This window comes from Acinonyx jubatus, chromosome B4 (assembly GCF_027475565.1).
Source record: "Acinonyx jubatus isolate Ajub_Pintada_27869175 chromosome B4, VMU_Ajub_asm_v1.0, whole genome shotgun sequence".
NCBI classification, from domain to species: domain Eukaryota; kingdom Metazoa; phylum Chordata; class Mammalia; order Carnivora; family Felidae; genus Acinonyx; species Acinonyx jubatus.
The window spans coordinates 132,674,279-132,701,215 of NC_069387.1; the positions used below are offsets into that span (position 1 = coordinate 132,674,279).

A 26,937-nucleotide genomic window follows, 5' to 3' on the forward strand; every position below is an offset into this window, starting at 1 on the left:
GAAAATCTTTTCTCATTGGCTAAAACTGAACGCCATGCCCCTAAACGTCACGGGTAGGCGGGAGGAGAGCTGTCGGGCTCTCTGATTGGCTGGGAGGCCCCGGTGATGGCCGCTGGGGGCTGCGCATGCTCCTGTGCGGAAACTTCAGCTCAGACACTGGTGGTCCTAAGCGTGGCATAATCGCGCCGCCAGGGGACGCTCGAGCGCCAGGGTGGCCGTCGAGCGGCTGCCCGGCCTCCCCCAGCGTGGCGCCGGCCACCTGCCCGCCTCGCTCCTTTGGTTGCGCCTGGGGGCGCGCGGGCGTCGCAGAGCTTCGCCGGTCAGCCTCGCGGCGCTGGCAGCGGCCCCAAAGGGCGGCGGAGGCACACGTGGCGCCTGGGCTGTCGTGGCGATGGCCTGGCCCCGGTGCGGTTTTTCTGCGACAACATTTTTTTTTTCCCCTATAAACCAACTCCGCAAGAGCTGTGTAGATGCCAAAGCGTTTTCCTGGCCATTAGCTTCGGGGCGCTTCTCCACACCCCGGGAAGGTAGGTTCTATCATCAGCCCCATTTTATGCAAGAACATTTTCATGCCAAACTGTGGATCTCTCTGAAAAACAGCCTAGAAATTTGGGGCTGGAAGGAGCCTTGCATTATCCATCCTGGGTATCCCCGTCGTTGCTGGCATTGAGGTTACCCCTGACCATCCCGGGGAGCCCTGACGTGCCAAGGGAAAAGTAACAGTTAACGTGCACTAGGTATTCTCCCTGGTCGTATTTAAACTCATGGATCAGAGAGGTTCTGTCAGCACCCCTTTTCTACAGGTGAGGAAACTGAGGTGTAGGGTCTGGGCCACCTGCTACCTGATGTGACCCTCCTGTCCTGACCTCCAAGCGCAGCTGGGAGGCACCTTGTGAGTGTGTTGGGGGAGGAGCAGGAGCCAGGGCTGAGGTCAGCCAGCATGGAACATGGCCCTGGCATCTGTCCCAGGCTTTCCCATTCGAAAGGGTTAAGAATCAGATTTTTGTTCCTGTAGTACCTTTTAAAATGAATCTGTGCATTTAAGTGTGCAGTGCGTTAAAAGAAAGCATGCACCGTCTTCAAGTTTAAAGCATTATAAGAAAATGGAAACTTCAGAACCTCTGTGCCCACCTTAAGAAGTTTCTATAAGCATACTGTGTTCTTGACAGCCACTGGCTTAAGTTCTCCAGGGGCATTAACTTGTTTATGCATCACACCACACCAGTGGAATAAGCACTGTTAGACCCATTTTACAGATGAGAAAACTGAGACGGAGAGCTGAAGTTACTTGACAGGGTTGGTTTGAGACCCAGGAGCTGACCCCGGAGTCTGTGCTCTGTCTCTCACAGCACCTACATCATTATATCTCCTTGCCGCAGTCTAACCCGCTCCATGCTCCTGCCTCCTCCAGGAGTAACCACTATCGTGAATTTAGTAACTATCATGAATTATTTTTTTTTTCAATGAAAAAAAAAAGGCCCCCAAAACAACCCACAAACTGGGGAGAAACTATTTGCCAATCATATATTCTATAAAGCACTTATATCTAGAACATGTAAAAGATTCTTACAACTCGACAATAAAAAGACAAATGGCCCAATTTAAAAACAAGCCAGGGCGACAGCACCACATGGCAGTGAGGATGTGGAGCAGCAGGAAGGAGCTCCCTCTCATCGCTGGTGAGAATGCAGAATCATACAGCCACTGTGGAAGTCGGCTTGGCGGTTTCTCACAAAAGTGCGCTCTTACCATATGATCCGGCGATCGCGCTCCTTGGTGTGATGGGTAGGAGTTGAAAACTTTTGTCCACCCCAAAACCTGCACACAGAGGTTTACAGCCGCTTTGTTCATAATTCCCCAAACTTGGGAGCAACCAAGAAGTCCTTCAGGAGGTGAATGGGTAAATACACTTTTGTACATCCGGACAGTGGAGTGTTCTTTAGCGTTGGAAAGAGATGAGCTATCGAGTCGTGAAAAGGCACGGGGGACAGTTAAACGGATATTACTAAGTGAAAAAAGCCAACCTGGAAAGGCTGTATACGGTATAATTCCAGCTACAAGGCTTAACGGAAAAAGACGAAACTATGGAGACAATAAAAAGATGATTGGTTGCTAGGGGCTGGCGGGGAGGGGGTGGGGGGAATCAATGAATGAATAGGCGCAACACAGGATTTTTAGGCCAATGAGACTCTGTATGATATTATAGTGGTAGATACATGTCATATACCTTTGTCCAAACCCATAGAGTGAACCGAAATGCAAACTATGGGCTTTGGATGACAATGATATGTCAGCGTTCACCGATTGTACCGAATGTTGCGCTGTGATGGGGGATATTGATAGTAGGGGAGCCTGGGAGTGGGGGGTGGGGGAAGGGGTATATGAGAAATCTCTGTACTTTCCACTCAGTTTGGCTGTGAAACTAAAACTGCTCCAAAAAATAAAGTCTTATTCTTTTTTTTTTTTAATGTTTATTTCTGAGACAGAGAGAGAGCATGAGTAGGGGAGGGGCAGAGAGAGAGGGGGACACAGAATCTGAAGCAGGCTCCAGGCTCTGAGCTATCAGCACAGAGCCCAATGTGGGGCTCAAACTCACAGACTGTGAGATCATGACCTGAGCCGAAGCCGGACGCTCAACTGACTGAGCCACCCAGGCGCCCCAAAGTCTTATTCTTTTAATGGGCAAAGGATGTGAATAGCTATTTCTCCAAAGAAGAGCCACAACGATCAACAAATAACATGAAAAGACACTCAGCATTGTTAGTCATTAGGTAAACATAAGTCAAAACCGTAACAACATGCCATTTCTCACCCACTCGAATGCCCAGAACAGAAGAGAAACAATAGTCAGTGTTGGCGAGGATGTGGAGAAATTGGAACTCTCCTTCACTGCTGGTGGGAATGTGAAATAATGCAGCCATGTCGGAAACCAGTCTGGCAGTTTCTTAAAAAGTTAATCGTAGGGACGCCTGGGTGGCTCAGTCCGTTAAGCATCTGATTCTCCATCTCGGCTCAGGTCACGATCTCACAGTTGGGGAGATCGAGCCCCACATTGGGCTCTGTGCTGACAACACAGAGCCTGCTTGGGATTTCTCTCCCTGCCCCTCCTCCACTCTCACTCACTCTCAAAATAAATAAATAAACTTTAAAAAATAAATAAATGTATCCCTAGAAGAAAAGTTAAACATAGACTCACTATGTGATCCAACAATTTCAATCGTAGGTATCTACCCAGAAGAAATGAATACGTTTGTCCGTACAAAGACATATAAACAAATGTTCATAGCAGCATTATTCACAGTAACCAAAAATCTGTGAATTGGATGGATCTAAAAAAAAAAAGTGGATAAACAAAATGTGGCATATCCATACAATGGAATACTTTGTAGCTATGATGAACCTTGAAAACATTATGCTAAATGGAAAAAGCTAGATACAAAACACGTATGATTTCAATTATATGAAGGGTTCAGAAAAGTCAAATCTATATAGATGAGTGGGCTGAGTGGAAATGAGGAGTGAATGTAGCATGAGGTTTCTGTTGAGGCTGATGGAAATACTCTAAAATTAGTTTGTGGCACAGTGTACAACTTTGTAAATAAACTAAAATTCATTACATTGTGCACTTAACACGGATGGAGGATAAATTCTACGTTATGTTAATTATATCTCAATAAAGCTGCTGGAAAACATGGAATCTGATGATTTCTCAAATGTGTAAAGCCCAGATAACAATGCCTTCTTGCTCTCATCACCTTAAAAACAGAAAGAAAAAAAAACAACCCTATTTGTCTTTATTAAAAATGACTTTAGGGGCGCCTGGGTGGCTCAATCGGTTAAGCGTCCGACTTCGGCTTAGGTCACGATCTCGCGGTATGTGAGTTCGAGCCCCGCGTCGGGCTCTGTGCTGACCGCTCAGAGCCTGGAGCCTGTTTCAGATTCTGTATCTCCCTCTCTCTCTCTGACCCTCCCCCGTTCATGCTCTCTCTCTCTCTGTCTGAAAAATAAATAAATGTTAAAAAAATTTTTTTTTAAAATGACTTTAGAAGATTGGGAAAGAGGACAGTACAGAAAATAAATACCTCTGTAGAATTAGAAGCAATGTAGTATATGGTGAAAAACATTTATTGTCAGTTCCTGATACCAGTTACAAGCTGTATGTCAAGTTACCTTTCCCCCATGAACTCTGGTCTTCACATCTGTAAAATGGGGATAATGGTGGCTACCACCCAGGGTTGTGAGGAGTAAGTGAGATAATCTAGATAATGTGAAGTGCCTAGGAGAGTGTTTTGAGGCACACAGATGTTTGATAAGTATTAGTTTTCTTTCCTGTGTCTACCAATCCGCTTATGAGAATCCTGTTAACTTAAAAAAAATTTTTTTTAATGTTCATTTATTTTTGAGAGAGACAGAGCACTAGTGGGGAAGGGGCAGAGAAAGAGGGGACACAGAATCCGAAGCAGGCTCCAGGCTCTGAGCTGTCAGAACAGAACCTGATGTGGGGCTCGAACTCATGAACCACGAGATCATGACGTGAGCCAAAGTCAGACGCTCAACCAACCGAGCCACCCAGGGGCCCCTAATCCTGTTAACTTCTGTAACCTCAATCCCTATCACATGTCACACAGAGTAGATCCTAGTGATCACAAGCCAGTGAAGGGTAGCAGTGTTGTTGAGGGTGGAGGTGGGGCAGATTGTATCCAGGAGATTGTCTTGGTCCTATGTTTGCATCTAAGCCCCTATTTACACTTACATTAAACATTTTACTCCAAATTAAGAAAACGTCAATATTCTGTAGCAAACCATATTATTTTATTGGGGCGGATGTGTTGATATAGATGTAGGTTAAAGGCTACCCACTACCCCCAGCCCCTCTTGCCACTGTCGTTTCCTTTAATGGATTGTGCTTTTGGTGTCAAATTGAACACTTTGCCAAGCCCTACATTCAGAAGATTATCTGTTTGTTTGTTTTCTCTAAAAGTTTTATGTTTGGGGGTGCCTGGCTGGCTCAGTTGGAAGAGCATGTGACTTTTGATCTTGAGGTTCTGAGTTCGAGCCCCACGTTGGGTAGAGAGATTACTTAAACAAATAAAACTTTAAAATAAATAAAAGTTGTATGTTTTATATTTAAGTACATGGTGCATTTTTCATTTTGAATTAACTTTGGTATAACATGTTAGATTTAGATATTCTTTTTTTTTTTTTTTTATTGCCTGTGGATGTCCAATTACTCCAGAACCCATTTGTTAAAAAGCCAGTTTTCCTCCACTGAATTGCTTTTGCACCTTTACCCGAAGTCAGTTGAGCATATCAGTTGGTGACAAATTCTCTTAGTTTTCCTTTATCTGGGAATTTCCTGATTTCTTCCAACATCCTTAAAGGACATTTTCATTGGATTTGGGATTCTGGGTTGACATTTCAACACTTGAAAATGTTGTGTCACTTTCTTCTGGCGTCTGCGGCCTCTGATGAGAAATTAGCTCTCATTTGAGTTGATTTTCCCATGTAGGTAAGGAGTTGCTTTTCCTCTGGCTACTCTTTTTTTTTTTTTAATGTTTATTTATTTTTGAGAGAGACAAAGACAGAATGCGAGTGGCTTAGGGGCAGAGAGAGAGGAAGACACAGAATCCAAAGCAGGCTCCAGGCTCCAAGCTGTCAGCACAGAGCCCGATGCGGGGCTCGAACCCACGAGCTGTGAGATCATGACCTTCGAACCCACGAGCTGTGAGATCATGACCTGAGCTGAAGTTGGACGCTCAACCGACTGAGCCACCCAGGCGCCCTTCTTCTGGCTCCTCTTAAGATTTCTCCTTTATTTAGTTTTCAGAAGTTTGACCATAATGTGTTTTGGTGTAAACTTGTTTGGATTTATCTTGTTTGGAGTTCACTCAGCTTCTTGAGTCTGTCATTTTATGCCTTTCACCAAATTTGGAAAGTTTTCTTTGAGTATTTGTTCAGCTTGGCCCTCTTTCTTCTCTCCTAACATTCTGATAACATGATGTTTGATCTTTTGAATAGCCCCACACGTCCCTGACACTCTGCTCATTTTTTCCTCAGTCTGTTTTTGTGGTTCAGACTGGATAATTTCTATTGTTTTACCTTCCAGTTCACTGGCTTTTTTTCCTGTCCTCTCCTTTCTGCTTTTGAGCCCATTCACTGAGCTTTTTATTTCAATTATTGTTCTAGAATCGCTATCCGGTTCTCCTTTCTATCTAGTGTTTCTTTGCTGAGACTCTATTTTTTATTTTGTTTCAGGCATGTTCATAAATGCTTGTTGAAGCATGTTTACGATGGCTGCTTTAGAATCTTTACAGATAATTCTGCCTTTATCGTCTTGCTGTTGGCATCTAGTGATTTTTTTTTTTTCCATTCAGTTTAAGATACTTTGTTTTGGGCATGATGAGTGATTTTTTTTTTTTTAATTGAAACCTGGACATTTTGGATATTATGTTAGGAGACCCTGGATCTTATTTAAACTTAAAGAAAAAATTTTTAAATGTTTTTATAATTTATTTTTGGGAGGAGAGAGAGAGTGACAGACAGACAGAGTGCGAGCAGGGGAGGGGCAGAGAGAAAGAGACACAACCGAAGCAGGTTCCAGGCTCTGAGCTGTCAGCATAGAGCCCAGACACAGGGCTTGAACTCACCCATGAGATCATGGCCTGAACTGAAATAGAAGCTTAACTGACAAGGCCACCCAGGTGCCCCTTAACTTTTTTTTTTTTTTTTTAAGGTAGCTTCCTTTGAGACCACTCCTGCAGGGGAAATGGTGGAGCTTCCTTATTACTGCAAGTGAGGAAAGAGGTCCAGGCCCTCCACTGAGCCTCAGTTGACTGTAAGCAGCGGGGTGGGGAGCCCTCAGGGTAATTAGCAGGAGTGGGAGTTCCGGCTCCCTACAAGTCTTCCTCTCATACCTCCCTGCTGTCTGGCTGGTAAGGGTGGGAGTGCCTCATGACTGCTCCTCCCCTTGTGGCTTCCACAGACACCATGAGAGGGAGGTTTCTTTTTACCTGTGATCGAAGGTGAAAGTCCTGACTCTCCACTAGGTCTCCCTTGACAATATTCAGTAGGAAGGGGGAGATCACCAAGTGTGGTACAGCCCAGCACAGGGCCCCACGGGGCTGCATATGTTGCACAGCAGAGAGTAATGGACAGGAGTCTGGATCTCGGGCCCGGCCACTTATCCTCTGTGTGACCATCGCATGCATTTTCCAGATATTTCCTGAGTGGCATTCTCTGCTGGTCATTGAGCCAAATACAGAGGACCTGGAGAAGACGGAGACACAGTCCTTGCCCTCACAAGCTTCGGCACTGCCCAAAATCTGGGTAAAATTCTGGGTTGAGGGTGAGGGGCAGCAATGCCTCAAGAATTACTTAGGGTTCATTTCCCACAAACTTGAGGGCTTGGAGTTTTGTTTTTTGTTTTTAATTTTTTTTTAACGTTTATTTATTTTTGAGACAGAGAGAGACAGAGCATGAATGGGGGAGGGTCAGAGAGAGAGGGAGACACAGAATCCAAAACTGGCTCCAGGCTCTGAGCGGTCAGTGCAGAGCCCGATGCGGGGCTCGAACTCACGGAGTGTGAGATCATGACCTGAGCTGAAGTCAGATGCTTAACCGACTGAGCCACCCAGGCGCCCCTTTGTTTTTTTTTTTTTGTTTTTTTTTTTTTAATATTTATTTTTGAGAGAGAGAGCACGTGCATGCGTGTGAGCAGGGGAGGGGCAGAGAGAGAGGGAGACAGAGGATCCCTGAGAGCTTGGAGTTTAAAATGTTTATGTAACAAGAAAGAAGTGTGCTATTTTATCATTTCTTGCACATTTGAATTTGTGGGCTGAAATTTTGGGGGAGGGTGTCCATACCTAACTTCTATCATACCTGCTGTTTTGCATCTCCCTTTTTTCTCCAAGATCATTCTCTCAGTTCATCTAGATCTGATTCATTTTAGTTCTGGAAAGAAGTTGTAATGTGGATATAGCATATTTCGTATGTCAGTTGTTCACCTATTCATAGGCCTGATTTCCAACTCTGTGCCATTAAAAACAAGAGACAGGGGCACCTGAGCAGCTCAGTCGGTTGAGCGTCTGACTTCGGCTCAGGTCATGATCTCGTGGTCTGTGAGTTCAAGCCCCGCGTCGGGCTCTGTGCTGAAGCTCAGAGCCTGGAGCCTGCTTCGGATTCTGTGTCTCCCTCTCTCTGTTGCTTCCCTGATCACACTCTATCTTTCTCTCCTTCAAAAATAAATAAACATTAAAAAAAAAGTACATACGGGGCGGCTGGGTGGCTCCGTCGTTTGAGCATCTGACTCCTGATTTCGGCTCAGGTCACGATCCCCGGGTCAAGGGATGGACCCCCCCCCCCCCCCCATCAGGCTCTGCACAGAACATAGATCCTGCTTGGGATTCTCTCTCTCTCTCTCTCTCTCTCTCTCTCTTTCTCTCTCTCTCCCTCCCTCTGCCCCTCCCCCCCACATAAAAAAAAAGAATCTTTAAAAACAAAGTACATCCTCGTTCATGCCTCATTTATGCCTGCCCGAGTGGGTATTTCTCTGTAGTAGATAACTAGAAATAGAATTGCTGAGGCAAAAGGTATGTGTGTTTTGAATAGATGTTGCCAAATTTTGCTCTCATCAGTGATTGAAAGTACTGGGTTCCTTGTACCCACTTGAACATTTAACATTGTCAGTTTTACAGTTTTGCCAATTTAAGGCGAGAAAATAATAGCTCTTTTTTTGTTGTTTGTTTACAAATTTTTTTAATGTTTATTTATTTCTGAGCCAGAGATAATGTGTGGTCGAGAGAGGGGCAGAGAGAGAGAGAGAGGGAGGCAGAGAATTCAAAGCAGTCTCCGGACTCTGAGCTGTCAGCGTGGAGCCTGATGTGGGGCTCGAACCCATAGACCACGAGATCGTGACCTGAGCTGAAGTCGGCCGCTCAACCAACTGAGCCACCCAGACACCCCAATAGCTCTTTGTTTTAATTTTCATGATTACTAATGAAATTGAGCTTTTTATGTGGCCACTTACATTTCTTCATCTTCTTTGCCCATTTTTCTATTTCATCGTCCTATTGATTTGTAGGAATGCCTTTTGTAGTCTCTCTATTAATCTTTGTCACATACACTGCAAACCTCCATTTCTTGTTTGTTTTCAATTTTGTTGATGGCTTTGTCATATAGAGATTTAAATATTTATATAGTATAAATTTACTTGTAAGAAGATCTCTTCTACTCCTGGGTTACAACATACTCTTTTTTTAAAAGCATTTTTTTAATGTTTATTTATTTTTGAGAGACAAAGAGACAGAGTACACGTGGAGGAGGGGGAGAGAGAGAAGGAGACACAGAATCTGAAGCAGGTCCCAGGCTCCGTGCTGTTAGCACAGAGCCTGATGCGAGGCTCGAACTTGTGAACCGTGAGATCATGACCTGAGCCAAAGTCTGACGCTTAACCGACTGAGCCACCCAAGTGCCCCCAAACATACTTTTTAAATACTTTGGTAGACTCTCTTTGAATGCTTTTATTTATTGTGGAGTGCTATTAGTCTATGTAGGGTCATGAAAACACACTGCTAATCAGGGTATGCTTGTGGTTAGACTTTGGGGCACCGGGGCTCCCCATTCCTGCTGGGTGTTAGTTACCAGCCATAAAGCACTTCTCTGGCCAAGAATTCTCACATTTGGGGCACCTGGGTGGCTCAGTGGGTTAAGTGTCAATCTTCGGTTCAGGTCATGATCTCAGGGTCTGTGAGTTCAAGCCCCACATGGAGCTCCGTGCTAACAGCGAGGAGGCTGCTTTGGATCCTCTATCTCCCTCTCTCTCTGCTCCTCCCCCTCCCTCTTAAAAATAAACATTAAAGGGGCGCCTGGGTGGCGCAGTCGGTTAAGCGTCCGACTTCAGCCAGGTCACGATCTCGCGGTCCGTGGGTTCGAGCCCCGCGTCAGGCTAGGGGCTGATGGCTCAGAGCCTGGAGCCTGTTTCCGATTCTGTGTCTCCCTCTCTCTCTGCCCCTCCCCTGTTCATGCTCTGTCTCTCTCTGTCCCAAAAATAAATAAACGTTGAAAAAATAAATAAATAAATAAACATTAAAAAAAATTCTCACATTCATTGCTCTCACCTGGTGGTTAATCCATGTTTTTGTCTTTGCCACAGGTGAGGAGAGAGGAAGCCCATCAACTTTCTGCTTCACATGAATCCCCCGAGCAGTTATCCTAATAGGGTTCTGTCCTGCTCCCGAGATCTAGCATTTTAATGAACAGAGACCCCCAGAGACCTTCCATCTTTCACGGTGATGCTCCTGCCTATAATCTGTGCTTTGGTTTCCTCTGTCAACCTCATTCTGCCTGCCTTCCATTCTTGAGGGCTTCCTTATAGCTTCTAGTTTAACAGGGCCCCGCTCTTTGTTTTCGAGCACTATTACGGATTTATTTTCAGGTCTACTCTCTTTTACCTCTGTGGTTTGAGGCAGGAGAGAGGCAGTGTCCACAGGTGGCAGGCTGATGTCTGGGCCCAGTGGCCACGGAGAACCTTTCTGTTGTCCTGACACTGACAGCTTGGCTCAGCATAGAATTCTTGGGTCACAATCAATCATTTTCTCTCAGTACTCTGTAGAACGTCATCCACTCTCCTCTGACGTTTTGTATTGCGTGTGGAAATTGATGCATTCTGATTCTTTATTCTTTTTAGGTAATCTGGGGTTTTCCCCTCTGCCTTAATGTTTGCTTTTCTTTTTCTTTCTTTCTTTCTTTCTTTCTTTCTTTCTTTCTTTCTTTCTTTCTTTCTTTCTCTCTCATTCTTTCTCTTTCTTTCTTCCTTCCTTCCTCCCTCCCTTCCTCTCTCTCTCTCTCTCTCTCTCTCTCTCTTTCTTTCTTTCTTTAGATTTTAAGTAGTGTCTACACCCAACATGGGGCTTGAACTCACAACCCTGAGATTAAGAGTCACATTCTCCAGGGGCTCCTGGGTGGCTCAGTCCTTTAAGCATCTGACTTTGGCTCAGGTCATGACCTTACGGTTTGAGCCCCACATTGAGCTCTGTACTGACAGCTGGGAGCCTGGAGATTCTGTGTCTCCTTCTCTCTCTGCCCGTCCCCTGCTCACACTCTGTCTCTTTCTTTCTCAAAAATAAATCAACATTAAAAAAAAAAAAAAAAAAAAAAAGAGTCACCTTCTCCACTGACTGAGCCAGCTAGGTGCCCCCTTAATATTTTCTTTATCCTTAAAATTCAAAAATCTTACCAAGATATATATGCTTAGTGTTATTTTTGCCTTATTGAGTTAATCTAAAAGCATGTGACTGATTAAGAGTCAAAGCTTCCTTTACTTCAGGGAATGTTTTTATTTCATTGCCTCTCCCTCAACTCTCTTTCCCCCCGGTGTTCTTATTTATGACTATTGGGTCTTCTAGGTTTGTCCTCCATCTGTTTTCTCTCAAATGTGTCCATTCTTTATCTTTTGCCTGTGTTCTGGGAGAATTTCTTGGTCTCCTCTCTTAATGCGCTAATTCAGTTTTGTTTTGTTTTGTCTTGTTTTTGTAGTATCCAACCTGCTAGTCAGTGTTTCCATTACATTTTTTAAAAGTTTATTTATTTATTTTGAGAGAGACAATGAGCAGGGGAGGGGCAGAGAGAGAGAGGGAGAGAGTGAGAATCCCAAGCTGGCTCCACACTGACACGGGGCTCAATCCCACAAACTGCAAGATCATGACCTGAGCCGAGATCAAGAGTCAGACGCTTAACCGGCTGAGCCACCCAGGCGCCGCTCCGTTACATTTCAAAACTTAGTGGGCCCTGGCTGGCTCATGCGGTGGAACGTGCCACTCTTGATCCTGGGGTTGTGAGTTCAAGCCCCAAGCTGGGTGGGGAGATTACCTAAAAAATAAAATCTTCCAAAAAATAAAATAATAATAAAATTTAACTATCGGCCTGCATCAGGGTAAGTTTTTGTTACTGCTTACAGTTTCATAGATACAATGTCTTCTTGAATATTGTTGAGAATACAAAATAGGACATTTCTAGTTTTCTGCTATTTTGGGGGGTAACTGTCGCTTAGGAGGCCATTGATTGCTCTGAATCCTCTTGCGGAATTCCTCCTTTTGGGTCGCCAGTTCTTTCCACAGGCCTTTTTTTTCTGTTTCTTATCCTTATAAAGAAATACCTATGTGTGCTGTGTTAGGAGTTGAGGTAGGTTCTTTTGGAGATTACGCGAGTACCTGTTTAAACGTTTAAAGGATGTTTGCAGTGTTTAAAGTCTGGAGGAAGAGAAGATAGGACCGTTCATATAACTCTACTCTTTTTAAAAACAACTTTATCGATGTGTAGTTGACATACGGCAAACTGCACGTGTTACCGTTTGATATTTTGATATGCACTTGTGAAAGCATCACCACAATTAAGACAGTGAGCGAAGCCGTCACCCCTAAAAGCTTCGTCATATGCCTTTGTAATCCCTCCATCCCATCTCTTCCTATTCCTACCTCCATCCCCAGGCAACCGCTGATGTGCTTTTCTGTCGTGAAAACTTACTTGCATTTTGCAAAATTTTATATAAATGGAATCATACAGTATGTATTCGTCTTTATTTGGCTTCTTTCACTCAACAAAATTATTTTGAGATTCGTCCTTATTGTTATGGGGATCAGTAGCCCATTCCTTTTATTGCTGAGTGTATTCTGTCATACAGATGTGCCGCCACAATTTGTTCATGGGTATTTGGGTTGTTTCCACTTTGGGGCTATTATAAATAAAGCTTTTATGAATATTTGTGTGTATGTCCTTGTATGGAATATGCTTTCTTTCTTGGGTAAATACCTAGAGGGGAATGGCTAGGTAACATGGTAGGTCTATGTTTTTGTTCTTGGTTTTTTTATAATTTTTTTTTAATGTTTATTTATTTTTGAGAGAGAGAGGGAGCGAGCAGGGGAGGGGCAGAGAGAGACACAGAATCCAAAGCAGGCTCCAGGCTCTGTCAGCACAGAGCCAGACATGGGGCTCGAACTCACAAACTGTGAGATCATGACCTGAGCCGAAGCTGGGAGCTTAACCGACTGAGCCACTCAGGTGCCCCATGTGTTTTTATTTATTTTTTTAATGTTTATTTATTTTTGAGAGAGAGACAGAATGAAAGTGGGTTAGGGGCAGAGAGAGAGGGAGACACAGAATCCGAAGCAGGCTCCAGGCTCCAAGCTGTCAGCACAGAGCCAGATGTGGGGCTCGAAATCACAAACCTGAGATCATGACCTGAGCTGAAGTCGGGCGCTTAACTGACTGAGCCACCCAGGTGCCCCATGTGTTTTTATTTTTAAAGAAACTCCCAAACTCCAAAAAGTGGTTGCATCATTTTATATTCCTATCAGCAGTGGTTGAGAGTTTCAGTTACTCCACTTTTCATCAATGTTTTGTATGGTCAGTCTTTTTAATTTAAGAGAGTCTTTAGTAGGTGTGCAGTGATATCTTATTATGGTTTAATTTGCATTTTCTTTCCTAGTGACCGGTGATGTTGAGAGACTTTTCATGTGCTTATTTTCCATCTATCTATCTTCTTTGGTGAAGTACCTATTTAAATCTTTTGCCCGTTTTAAAAATCACTTGTTTGTTTTCTTATTATTGAGTTTGAGAGTTCTTTATATATCCTAGACAGATTTCTTTATTAGATATATAATTTGCAAATATGTTCTCTGAGTCTGCGGCTTACCTTTCTATTCTCTTAATAGTGTCTTTAGAAGGGAAGATTTAGATTTTTATGAAGTCCAGGATATCAGTTTTTTTCTATTATGGATCATGATTTTGGTGTTATATTGAGAAATCTTTGCTTAATCCATAGTCACGAAGATTTTTTCCTATGTTTTCCTCTAGAAATTTTATAGTTTTAGGTTTTAGATTTAGGTCTATGATTAATTTTGAGTTATTTTTTGTACATGGTGTGAGATATGAATCAAAATCCTCTTTTTTCCTTATGAATATCCAGTTTCTCTAGGACCATTTTTATTGAAAAGACTCTTTCCTCCAGTGAATTACCTTTGCACCTTTGTCTAAAATCAATCGACAGTGTACGGACATTTATCTGGATTCTATTCTCTCCTGTCTCTCTTGACATCAACAACTTCATATTGTCTTGATTCCTAAACAACTTTTTTTTTTTTTTTTATTGTTTGGCTATTTTAGGCCCTTCACATTTCCATTATGAACCTTAGATAAAGCATATTGATTTTAACAACGAAAAAAAGTTCTCTGGAACTTTTATTACAATTACACTGAATTTATACCTCAGTTTGAGGGTGGAATTGACATCTTAACAATCTTGAATCCTCTGATCCATGACCGTGGTATATCTCTTCATTTATGTAGGTCTTTTTAAACTTCTTTTATCAGTGCCTTGTGGTGTTTACTGTACAGATCTTGCATACATCTTTTGCCACATTTTCCCCTATAAATTTCATATTTTTGATGGTATTATAAATGGTATAATTAAAAATATTTCAATTCCCAGTTGTTGCTATTATATAGAAATATAATTGATTTTTAAATACACTTTATTTTTTAGAGCAGTTTTATGTTCACTGCAAATATAATTTATTTTTACATATTGATCTAGTATCCTTCCACCTTGCTAAACTATAGCAGTTTTTTGTATGATCCCATAGGACTTTATACACAATCATGTTGTCTGTAAAATATAGTTTTACTTCTCTTCCAATCTGATCGCCTTTCACATCTCTGTCTGTCTCTCCAGTTTTCTTTCTTTTTATGTTAAGCTTTGAAGTTCATTGGAAGGATTGGTCGTCTTTTATAATGGCTAATGCTGATTGTCAAATTTGAAAAACATTAGTTTAATCAATAAGCAACACTATACATTTGCAAGTGAAAGGCTTTGGTCTCATTTGCAATTTGCTACAGAAATTGATGGAGAAAATGTTACAGCTCTTTTATGAAATGGACACAAACAGTATTATAAGTTATATAAAGGGATGAATCATTGCAGTAATGAGGCTTTGACTCTAGAAATCTGTTACTCAAAGTATACAGTTTGACTTCAGGAAAAACAACTGGCAAGTGGTAATAAATCAGATTTGCAGATGTTAGGTTGGTTATTGGACTAGATTAGGCATAGTAAGGGATGTTTGATGGTATGCTTTCTCACTGACATCATTGCACCATTCAAGAGTAGGGTAGGTTTACAAATGGTGTAAGGGGCAATTACTTCTCTTTTTTCATTGAGTTCATTGTCTATAACTTCCAGCACAATATTGTATAGAAATGATGAGGGCAGACATCCTTGCCTTATTCCTGAACTTAGGGGGAAAGTATTCAGTATTTTCCATTGAGTGTATTGTTAGCACTAAGTTTTTCATAGACGTCTTCCATCAAGTCAAGGATATTCTCAACTACTCCTAGTTTTCTGGAAGTTTTTCTTCAGGAACAGATGCTGATTTTTATCAAATGTTTTTTATGCACCTGTTGAGATAATCACATGATTTTTCTTTTTTATTTAGTTACTATGGTGAATTATGTTGATTGCTTTTTGAAGGTTGAGCCAACCTCGAATTCCTGAGGGTAAACTCCTTTGGTATTATGTATTATACTTTTCATATGTTGTTGGTTTCAAGTTATAATTTGTTAATAATATTTACACCTATGTTTATGAGGGATGTTGTTCTGTAGTTTTCTTGTCTGGGTTTGTCTGGGTTTGATATCAGATAATGCTGCCCTCAATGTCTTCAATAGATGTATTATTCAGTGTTTGTATTTCTTCTTGTCTGAGATGAGGTATTTAGTGCCTTTTAAAGATTTTGTCTATTTCCTCTATGTTGTCCAATTTATTGGCATGACATGTTCATAATATTCCCTTATTATCATTTTGGTATCTATAGAATCTGCTTCATTGTCACCTTTATCATTCTTGATGTTAATCACTCATATCTTATTTTTTTCCTGGTTTAGTCTATCTATAGAATTATGCATTTTATTCTCACAAAACAAGTTTTTGGTTTTATTGATTTTTTCCTATTGTTTTTCTGTTTTCTGTTTCAATTATTTTCACTTTAATCTTTTTTATTTCAATTCTTGGGCTTACTTTGGGCTTTATTTGCTCTTCCCTTTCCAGTTTCTTAAAGTAGAAACTGAGGCAATTCATTTGAGACATTTGTTATTTTCTTTTTTTTAAGTTTATTTTTAAGAGACATAGAGCATGGAAGGGGCAGAGAGAGAGGGAGAGAGAATCCCAAGCAGGCTCTGTACTGTCAGCACAGAGCCCTATGTGGGGTTTGAATTCACAAACCATGAGATCATGACCTGAACTGAAGTTGGACATTTAACTGAGCCACCCAGGCACCCCACATTTGTTATTTCCTTTTTTAAATTTTTTAAAAATTTTATTTATTTATTTTGAGAGAGAGAGAGAGCGAGAGAGCAGAAGAGGGGCACAGAGAGTGGGAGAGAGAGAATCCCAAGTTGGCTCTGAGCTGTCAGCACAGAGCCCTATGCGGGGCTTGAACTCATGAACCAGGAGATCATGACCTGAGCCGAAACTGAGAGTCCAGCACTTAACTGACTGAGCCACCCAGGTGCCCCTGTTATTTTCTAATATAGATATTTTTAGTACTGTGAGTTTTTCTCTAGGTAGTACTTTAACTGCATTCCACACATTCTGATATTTTTTTCATTTTCATTCAGTTCAAAAAACATTTGAATTTTCTCTTAGATTTTTTATTTCACTTATATGTTATTTAAACGTGTGTTTAGTTTCTAAATATTTGGAGATTTTCCAGGGATCTTTCTGTTACAGATTTCTAATTTAATTCCATTGTGGTCAAAGAACATACTTTTTTTTTTTTTTTTTTTTTTTTTTAAGTAGGCCCCACACCCAATGTGCAGCATGAACTCACAACCCTGAGATCAGGAGTTGGATGCTCTCCTGACTGAGCCAGCCAGGCACGCCCCAGAAGTGACTTTAATCTTTTAAATTTAGTGAGGCTTGTTTTATGGCTGCAAATGCGGTCATCTTGGTATATATTTCATGTATATATGAAACTATTCCTCAGGGTCTTTTTTAAACGTTTTATTTATTATGGGGGGGAGGGGCAGAGAGAGGGAGAGAAAGAGGGAGACAGGATCCCAAGCAGGCTCCGTGCTGTGAGCACAGAGCCCCACATGGGGCTCGATCTCATGAATTGTGAGATCATGACCTGAGCCGAAATCGAGAGTCAGATGCTTAACGGGCTGAGCCACCCACGTGCCCCTAAGCATTCCTCAATTTTACTCACCCATACTTCTGTCATTAGTTACATTCATAGTAATTTGGGGAGGGTAAAAGTTACTGTCTTGAATCAGAATATGTCTATTTGGTGTTGTCAAGCTCCTCGAAGGCAGGCTCTATGTCCTGTTTGCCTTTCTATCCCCTCCACGTTTTTCCTGGCCCCAAACGGAGGCTCAGCGGACCCTGGTTGAATGAATGGATGAATGGATGACAGTCAGAAATGGTTAGGCTGTGTTCCTGTTTTTGATGCAGAAAACATCCTCTTGGGTTACGTGACAAGACTGAGCCTTACACACCTTTGTGTCTTTGAGTCCCTACAGGACTCGGCAGGTAACTTGACACATTGTAGGGGCTCAGGCAGAGGTGGTGGCCTTGAATGGAACTGAAGAGACAGCTCCAAAGGTCCCGCCTCTGACCTTTGTAGGAGGTTTAAAGCCGCCCTGAGGCAACTGACAAGCTGTTCTGGCCACAGGTGGAGAGGCTGTCCTGTCATAAAGCCCCCTGGGACGTGATGTCACACACAGACACCACTCTCCTTGCAAAAGGGAGGGGCCGCGCCCCGGCCACCCACACTGAGCCGGGCTGCAGTGCCCTTCACGGGCTCGGTCCTGGAGCCAGAGAGAGGTGAGTGGGCTGCCTGGACACTGAAAGGGTCGAAGGGCACTCTGCAAATCGCTGACATCAAGGTGGGCAGCTGTGGAAGGCGGCTCAAAGGGCGGCCCTCAGTAACGCGCCGGAGCAGGTGGAAGTTGTCTTTGCGACTCTCAGCTCACCGTCCCCGCAGCCCTTCCTGCCTGGCCTTCCCCTTCTCCCTCTTCTCTCCCTCTCTCCCTCTCAGGACTCATTTACTCTCCTCTCCGCCCCCAAACCGCCTCTCAGAGAAAGCCTGATAACTTTGCTCACGCCAAGTTAGAAATGACTAGAAAGCTTCCTGCCGAACATGTTGCCGGCAGTTTTCTCAGAGAAGGTGACTCCGGACAAGGGAGGCACCGTAGTGACCTGCGGAGAGCTGAAGTCAGCCACGCCTGGAAAAGGCCCACTGGCTTTGGTGGCTCAGCGCTGTTGGTGACCTTGGCGAGAGAGGTTTTGGAGGTTTGCGGGGACAGGACCACGCTGAAGCAGCCGTGGACCGAGGGGAGGAGTGAAGACGCTCCCTGCAGACGGCCCGAGGGCAGGTGTGAAGGATAGGGCACCATTACAAAGGTAGCTGGGAAGGGATCTGGTTCAAGGGAGAAGGCCTTTTTCAAAAATTATTTTTTTAATGTTTTTATTTATTTTTGAGACAGAGAGAGAGACAGAGCATGAGCAGGGGAGGGCCAGAGAGAGGAGGAGACACAGAATCTGAAGCAGGCTCCAGGCTCTGAGCTGTCAGCACAGAGCTGGACGCAGGGCTCAAACTCACGGACTGTGAGATCACGACCTGAGCTGAAGTCAGACGCTTAACTGACTGAGCCACACAGGCGCCTCGAGAAGGCCTTTTTTTAATGGAACACATGAGTGATGTGTGAAATGCTGATTAGGAGCCAGTAGAGAAGGAAAGGCTGAATATACCAGTAAGAGAGGGGACCCCAAACACCCGGACTGTGAGAAGACCCGATGGCGTGGAGCACACAGTGGGGCTGGGCCCAGAGAGGTTTAAAGGGAGATTCCGAAATAGTCCCTGGTGAGAGTAGGGAGCTCCCTGGGAAGCAGAGGCTCCAGGCCACACTGGGTCCCGCTCACAGTGGAGACCTTGACTTCACAGTGGTGGTGGTTGGTATGGAATCGGCCACACCGATGGTGGGATTTCAGTCAGAGAGGGTATTTTGAAGAGGCCAGGGATATCCCCAGGACTCCTAACTTATACTAGTAAATAATAATGATTAAAAGCTACCAATACTTTTGAGTAGTTTCTGTTATGCAGCATTTCTGAAATAATTAGCCACCTACATCTGGGGTCATTTTTTACCAAATGTTCAATAGAGCGATACCTTTTTCCTTACTCCTCTCCCAACCCCCTTTTCCCATCCCGATTCTCTGGGAGCTGCCTTTCCATCTCTGAGGGTGTTGAAGCCAGCTTTTGCTTGGGGCTCTGAGGTCTTGGGAGGAATCCCTGAGTGTTTTCCAAGCTCTCATCGCTAGCCCACTCCATCCTGAGTTTGGCTTCCGGCTGTGACCTGCAGGCCATCCCCGGGCTGAGCCCTGTGGGCAGATGTCCTTGCCATTCCCCCCACTGCCTCTGGCCCACTGCAGTCCCCACAAGCCACCAGGTAAAGGAACGCTGGGATCCCCGGTCTGCGTGATGCATTGACTGCTGACCATCTTTTCTTCTTAGACTGAAAATGGTGTTTGGACTATGCTGCCAGAGAGAGAGGTGAGGTTTCAGCGGGCCCTGTTCCAGGGCCTCCAATGACCAGGAAGGGGGACCCCCCCGCCCCTGGGTCTAAGAGGAAGGAAAATAGGGTTCTCTCTTCCCTTTTCCTTGACTGTTACAGTATCCCTGGGACTCAGGGTTGGGGTGGCGGGCCTGGTCCTGGCACGTGGGGGACATGCCTCTGTGTGTGTGTGTGTGTGTGTGTGTGTGTGTATGCTTGTGTGCGTGTGCACACACACACACACACACACACACACACACACACACTGGGAGCCAGTGTCCTGGCAGCATCAAGATGCTCTGCTTCTCCCAAGGGAGGGGTCCCAGAAGAGGAGGGTGAGTCACGGGGATACTATTTCTGATCTGGATTGTGGGATCTGTCCAGAGTAGGGGGAGCTTTGGAGGACTTCAGGGAGAAGAGCTGACCCAGCGCTGAATGAGCAACGATGAATGCCCAGCCAACGCTGGGTCCTTGCTCTCTGGCTGGGAAGGCAAGGCGGACCCGTGGAACAAGTACAAGAGGAAAGGAGAAGGGAGTGTGCTCCAGGCTCCAAGGCTGGATGTCAAAGTTGGCAGAGGCACTGAGCCTTGCCTGCGGGGCAGCAGAAAGCCCAGGCTGGGCCCTGTTACGGCGGAAGGATTTATTCACCCACAGTGTCGGACACGCTCTGGTGGATGTGGTCCTGGGGTTTGGGTTGGGAGGAAAGCCGGTACCCACCCACCAGCGAGGGCATGAGACCACACCCCAGCCTTACACTCAACTCTGCTTTCCTTCCAGGCTCTACAAGTCCCTGTACATAGTACAGGTCTTCGTTCTTGCAGGTAGGAGCCTGGGAGTGCGTGACGGCAGGAGCTGGGAAGCTGGTTCCCGCCTCAGGGCCACCCCCACCTCCGACCGCCTACCGGGGCTCCTAAGGGCCCCTCGAAGGCCGCCCAGCTCCCAGGGACTGGCCATGCAGCTCAGAGTCAAGGCTGCCCTTCTGTCCCTTTCTTCCCTTCCCTTCTTTCTGCCCTTCGTAGTTAAACTAGGATTTGAACCCATGTTTGCTTCTAAAACCCATGCCTCCACGCTCCCCAGAAAATCCAGGAACCAAAACCCATACAATCACAGCAGTGATCTTCCAATTTTTGCTTGCATACCTTTTGAGAAATCATACATCCTGCATACATTTTGCTGCCTACATCTCTCATTATAAGTTCAGTTTAAAAGCCTATGGCTTCTGGTATATTGTAAATACTGACATTTTAAAGTGATTACATCACTCTTTTAAATGTTTTAACTGGTCTTTCTTCACCTGCCCTCAGGAGTGGTGTACTACTATTTTCAGGAGTCTGTGGGGAAGCCAGTCCCGGACCATGAGATTGCTGGGGAATCCTCACAGGTAGGCACCTCAGGGGCCTAGAGGCTGGGATGGTCTGACTGTAGCCTGAACAGGGGTCACGCTCCTTGACCTCAATTGTTGACTGACCGTGTGTGTGTGTGTGTGTGCATGCGAGGGCTCTGTAGAAGTTTGCTGTGTTCCTGGCAAAGTGTTAAAACAGAGGCCCCACCCCCCACGGGCTGGCTGGCTGGTCACCCCGGGCCTCTGTGGCAGTGGCCTCCACCATCCAAAAGGAACAGATGATCCCCCATTTATGTGAGTAGCCGTGGAATGTGGTTCAGCGCCCATGTGTGGATGAGGTGGTGGCGGGCAGGACACCTGCCTGGGGTTGCATACTCTCCTCCATGTCCCAGATCCGAGAACCTACGGCCGAAGCCCCTGCTCCCAGCCCTGGGTCAGAAGAACACAAATGGATGCTGGACGCTCACCCAGGGCCACGTGCTAGATTACGTGCTGTCCATCTGTTATGTCATTTGAGCCTCATGGCAACCCAGCAGCTCACACTTTACACAGATGGGAAACAGGCCCCCAGAGGGACTAGATCCAGGTCGCCCAAGTGATAGTACAGAGCCACATACCTGATCTCTGGGGGCCTCCTTTTTCTGCACAGCGCTGTTGGGAAGAGGAGAATGCCATAGAAACAAGGTTATTGGTGGCCCAGAAACTCTGAGAAGTATGTGCTACACCTTCTGGGGGTGACCATTCAGAGGTGGGGAGACCCTAAGAAGGCCCATGTTGGCAGGTGCCTTGGAGACCACTGAATCCAACTTCACCTCCTTTCTTTGTTGTTGCTGATTCTTAAAGCAACCGGTCAAATTTCCATTTAAAAATTTATTGTCACGGCACCTGGCGGCTCATAGGGTTAAGCTTCCAACTGTTGATTTCGGCTCAGGCCGTGATCTCGTGATTTGTGAGATGGAGCCCCAAGTCAGGGCAGTGTAGAGCCTGCTTGGGATTCTCTCTGTCCCTCTTTCTCTGCCCCTCCTCCACTCGCTCTCGCTCTCTCTCTCTCTCAAAAATAAAAATAAACATTAGCCAATGAATTCCTACAGTGGAAGCTGAGGATGTAGCTCTTGTAACAACTGCACATTTACTGCCCCTCCAGCACTTCACCTCCCCCAGCCTTCCAGTGTAGACAGCTATAGCCTTGTTTTGGGGTTGTAAAATTTTTAATTTGAGTAATGACATTTTCGCTTGTTAAAATCCTTTAAGTAACATTGCTGTTTTGCTGTATTTATATCATTTTGGCTTTTAAGCCCCCCACCACGGCAGTGGGCTCTTTTTTCTTTTTCTTTTGTTTTAATTTTTTAAATGTTTATTTTGAGAGAGAGAGAGAGAGAGACAGATCATAAGTGGGGGAGGGGCAGAGAGAGAAACACACACACAATACAAAGCAGGCTCCGGGCTCTGAGCTGTGCGGTGCTCTAACTCACGAACGGTGAGCTCATGACCCGAGCCAAAGTTGGAGGCTTAACCTACTGGGCCACCCAGGCGCCCCAGTGGCCCCTTTTTTGACAGGCATACACAGCTGTGTAAGCAGCACCGCAACCCAAACCAGAATAGGTCCATCCCTTCTGACAGTCCCTCCGTACTCACGGGCAGCCAGTCCTTCCCCACTGCCCCCGCCCCGACCCAGTGAAGAGTTTTCCGTTCCCATACTGCTGCCTTGGCAAGATTGTCCCGGAAGTGGAGGCATCCCCGATGCGGCTCCGCTTCTGGTCCCTCGCTGCGCTGGGTGCGCCTGAGGCCTGTCTGGGCGCATGCGCAGCAGTAGTTTGTGCCTTGCAGCGGAGCAGGCGTCCTTCGTGGGGATAGATCAGAGTTTGTGCACAAACCACTTGAGCTATTTGGGTGTTTCTAGTTTGGGACAGTGACAAATAAAACCGCACTAAATATTTGTCTACACGTTTTGTGTCGACATGGGCTCTCCTTCCGCTTCGGTAAACACCTGGCCCCGGGAGTGGGGCGTGTGGTTAAGTGTGCGTTTAGTCCCGCAAGAAAACCGGGACTTTTCCAGAGCGGTTGCTGCTGTTCTGCGCTCACACCAGCCCCGAATGCGAGATTCCCGTTGTCCCACATCCTCCCCAGCACTTGCCATTGGTTTTTAGCCATGCCAGTGGGTGTATATCAGAATTTTTATTAGACCAATATTGAGGGTTTACATTTTTAAACTATGAAAAACAATATTCCTAGCGGAGCCAGGAATAGTATACCGTGGCCGCTCTTCGTGTGTGATTTTGGTCTTGCCTCTTTTTTAGTTTTCTACCTACAACTTATCCAAGCTGTCTGCCAAAAAATCAGTCTCCTTGCAATACATTTAGAAAAATTAGGTGCTTTATCAATATGATGGTTTTCGTGGAGCCATAGCTCATGGAGCCCTCCCTCCTCCTGTTTCCGTATGGACAGGACACCCTTCACGATGTTCACCGCTGAGCTGCCCCGGGACCTCTCTTTCTCATGGGTCTGGGGAGCACTCCACTTCTCCCATGTGGGGGAGCCCACATCACGCCTTCATTTGGGTGGGACCCAACCTCTAGGAGAACCCCGCTTCCCGAGGGGGGCGTCTTTAGATCTCACATATCTGTAACAGTCTTAATTCATATTCGACCAAGAGTTTGGATAGATACAGAATTCTAGACTAGAAGTATTTTTCTCATAGGGTTTGAAGATCCTCATTGTCTCCTGGCTTCAACGACTTTCAAAGGAAAGTCTGATGAAAGTTGAATTCCTGAAACAGACTTTTTTTCTTTGTATTTCTGGAAGTCTGGGGGTTCCTTGTCCTCAGTGCTCTCAAATGTATTGATGGAAGGCTCTGGGGGTGGGTCTCCATCATCGCTTGTCCTAGGTACTTGGTGATTCCTTCTCTTCTGGAAACTCCTGTCCCTCCCCTTTGGGAAATTGTCTTGATAAAAAAGGGGTGTATTCATTTGGTATCTCTCCCCTGCCACCTCGGTCTGTGGTCTCTGTTCCCTCTCTCAGAAAGATCTGTGATTTAGCTGTGGGAGCTCCTGATCTCCTCTCTGTTCTTTCTGGGGGAAAAAAAATTTTTTTTCCAACTTTACCTTCTACACTTGGATTGGATTTTTCATTCCCATTATTATATCATATTTTTGTGGTAGTTTTTAGGTGTCTGTGCATGCGGACATCGACAGTGGATTAGTGTGTAGCTGAGGTGGCCCTTAGACGTCACCTCAGCCTTGCCTCCCCCCTCTCCCTCCTTGTCACGCAGCCCGTAGGGGAGACCTTAAGGCCAGTGTGGGGGCTGATGGATAAGTGCTACCCTGTGACCACTCAGGTAAGGGCTGGGGACCCCTCTTCCCCTGGAATGGGGTGGCTGTCCTGGGCGTCCTTGGTAGGTTCAGTGAGAGGATGGGCCAGGCAGGGAAGGACTCCCAGCCCCTCGCAGCTGTGAGTGACTTCTGTTTGCCTCTGTAGAGACGCAGAGTCAGGAGTGGGAAGAAGCAAGCCTCCGAGGTAAGTGAGGCTGGCTCCTGTCAGAGCTCCATGAGGCGCAGAGACACCCCAGCTCGTGGCAGGGGAATCCCAGGGGCAGTGGCACCCCCCCCCCCCGCCCCCCAGGAAACTCACCACTCACTGAGCAGGGAAGGACTTCCTTGGAAAGGCAAAGAAGTACACACGCTCCGGGTGTAGAGAACGGGGAGGGAGGAGGCATTCTGAGGGCCTTTCTGCCCACCTCTACCCTCCTGACCCTCCCTGCAGGCCATGACCCCCGAGGCAACTGGAGGACTGAGTGATGCTGCGAAGGAGGATCCTGACATCTTGGCTCAGCGTGAGGGGGAGGGGAGGGCCCCAGAGGCGGAAGCAGCCAGCTCCATTCCCGCCAGGAGGGAGACGGCTGAGGAGGAAGAGGTGGCAGGGATCCCAGACTGGGAGGTAAGGAACAGCCCCAGCGTGGGCCCCACTGAGAAGCCCCAGAGCCCGGCAGGGTGGGGGCCGTGAGGGAGAGGGCAGTACTGGGGGGATGGGGCACCCCCAAGACCACTGGGCCGAACTGCCGTCCCAGTGGCGCAAAGAGCCGTGGGGAGCTGAGAGGCCGCACTCCTGGTGTGAGCGGAGCGGGTCTGAACCCTGCCTCTCCTGACTCCCTGTGAAGTGAGGCCTTAGTTTCCCCATTTGTGTAGGGTAGAACCTGTCTCATCCCACCACTGTGTCCTTTCTTTCTTCCCAGGAAAATAAAAAGGTCCGTAAGGAGATCGCAATATACCCTTCTGGTAAGATGGCAGGCCCCACCCCGATGCAGGACTGCCTCCCTCCCTGATCGCAGCGACCCTGCAGAGGTCACAGATCACTCCTCTCAGACCTCCTGCCCTGGGTGGGGAGGGGAGGGAAGAAGCCCAGGTGTCCAGATGCCGCATCCCCCCTAATGTCTCCCCTGCCTCCTGCTTCCTTCCTGGTAGCCGGGAACTTGGAGCCACTCCCCTCGGGCTGGGGGAACGGCCAGCCTTTCCTGAGCCTGTCCCCCCGGCATCAGAGGGCGCCCTGGCTCTGGGGAAAGGTCCTCCCAGCAAGGGACCCACAGGCATGCCTGTTTGTACTTTCTAGAGGCCTCTGAGGTGGCGAGTGAGGAGGAAAGGCCCGGGGCCTGGGTCCCCCAGCTCCTGAGGAGGCTCTGGCTGGGCTGGTTCCCAGCCCCTGACACCCGGAAGACACAGAACCACGAATGACAAAGTATCCAATAAATCCACAGTTACTGCTTCTGCAGACCCAGCTGCCTCCTTTCAGAGGCTTCGTGTCGTCAAAAACCCAGTGAGACCCTGTCCACAGTCCCTGTCCTGACAAGCTGCAGGAACACCACCTCCTGCCACTGAGCCCTGACACGACGGCAGATACTCTGCACGGGCCCTCTGACTCAGTGCCAGGGGACAGACCAAGTCCCCTGAGTGCTGAGAGCCGGGCGGCTCCATGTCAGGAAGGCATTTAGAAGGTGCTGGTGGGACCTCTGTCAGGGATGCTGTTGGGTGTGCGTGTCCTCTGGTAAAAGAAGCCTGGGGGAGGGGGCGCTTCTGACCTGAGTGTCTGTGGTCCCCAGGCTGTTCCCTAAATGCACCAAGGGGGTCTGCACAAGACTTGGCGAAGCATCCCATTGTCAGAAAGCCTCAGGTGCTCCCCAGGTGCGTAGTCCAGAACCCGCCGGTTGTGGGGGTGGGCACGGAGGGGGGGCAGCAGTCCTGCTCCTGGCCACGGCTCCAGGCTAACAGGGTCACAGCCCGAGAAGTCAGAGCAGGAAGACAGGACCCGGCAGCCATCTGACGCCAGCAGCTCATTGGCTGAAGGGGAAACAAGCCCGGGGCAGGGGAGGGACTGGCCCAGGGTCACACAGTATCCTGGCAGAGCAAGGATGAAAGCCAGGTGTCCTCCTCCAGGGTCTCCACATGGCCTCCTCGTCGTCTGACCATTCCACTGTCACATGGGTCCAAGGTTGACCCCCGTCCCTAGGGCGTGCCTGTGGCCCACAGGTCTCCCTGCCTACCCCTGGCCAAGTCTCCCAAGAGCTCAGCCTGACCCAGCCGCTCAGAGGACTGTGCCCTAGGCTGGAGCCAAATGAGTGTCTTCCTGCTCCAGCCTGGCCACGAATGGCAAGTCCTGAGCAGGTGCCTGAACGCGAGCATTTCCGAGGGGCTAGGAAACGGGGCCCATCCTAGTTTGGGGTGACTGAAAGGCTCAGGGAGGTGGCTCACTCCTGGACGGCCATTAGGCTTCGCAGGGAAAGCTCTGGCACCTGAGGACCGAGCCCCAGGTGTTAACCTGGAACATCCCTCCTGGCCCTCCCTGAGCGCCTCACCTTCGGGGGTGTCGTAGATGAAGTGGGGCAGAAGGGTTGAAGGTGCTGCTGAGCTGCTGGCCTGTGGTGTGGGGTGGGCGGTGTTGGACCTGAGGTGGGGGTGTCCAGGCCGAGTGGGGTCCTCCCCACTCCCCCCGGGGCCTGGGTGAGA

The 26,937-nt window shown here is 46.7% G+C and overlaps 1 protein-coding gene across 1 annotated transcript; it reads left to right on the top strand.

The window, feature by feature from the left end:
* The first annotated feature begins 180 nt into the window (after window positions 1–180).
* Window positions 181–25,709, top strand: LOC113602703 (uncharacterized). The gene is made up of 9 exons (XM_053226872.1): window positions 181–527; window positions 19,563–19,601; window positions 20,380–20,423; window positions 20,907–20,983; window positions 24,213–24,278; window positions 24,419–24,457; window positions 24,704–24,877; window positions 25,173–25,215; window positions 25,547–25,709. Exons 2-9 carry the CDS (start codon window positions 19,570–19,572, stop codon window positions 25,666–25,668), a joined length of 597 nt encoding a protein of 198 aa, XP_053082847.1. The 5' UTR covers window positions 181–527; window positions 19,563–19,569; the 3' UTR covers window positions 25,669–25,709.
* Window positions 25,710–26,937: the final 1,228 nt, after the last annotated feature.

What these genes read in the sequence shown, in the direction of transcription:
- LOC113602703 (XM_053226872.1), top strand. Translation starts at nt 19,570, where the DNA reads ATGGTGTTTGGACTATGCTGCCAGAGAGAGAG. An exon ending in GGAAGAAGCAAGCCTCCGAG is followed by an intron (nt 24,458 to 24,703) that starts GTAAGTGAGGCT and finishes CCCTCCCTGCAG; the next exon opens with GCCATGACCCCCGAGGCAAC. An exon ending in GATCGCAATATACCCTTCTG is followed by an intron (nt 25,216 to 25,546) that starts GTAAGATGGCAG and finishes TGTACTTTCTAG; the next exon opens with AGGCCTCTGAGGTGGCGAGT.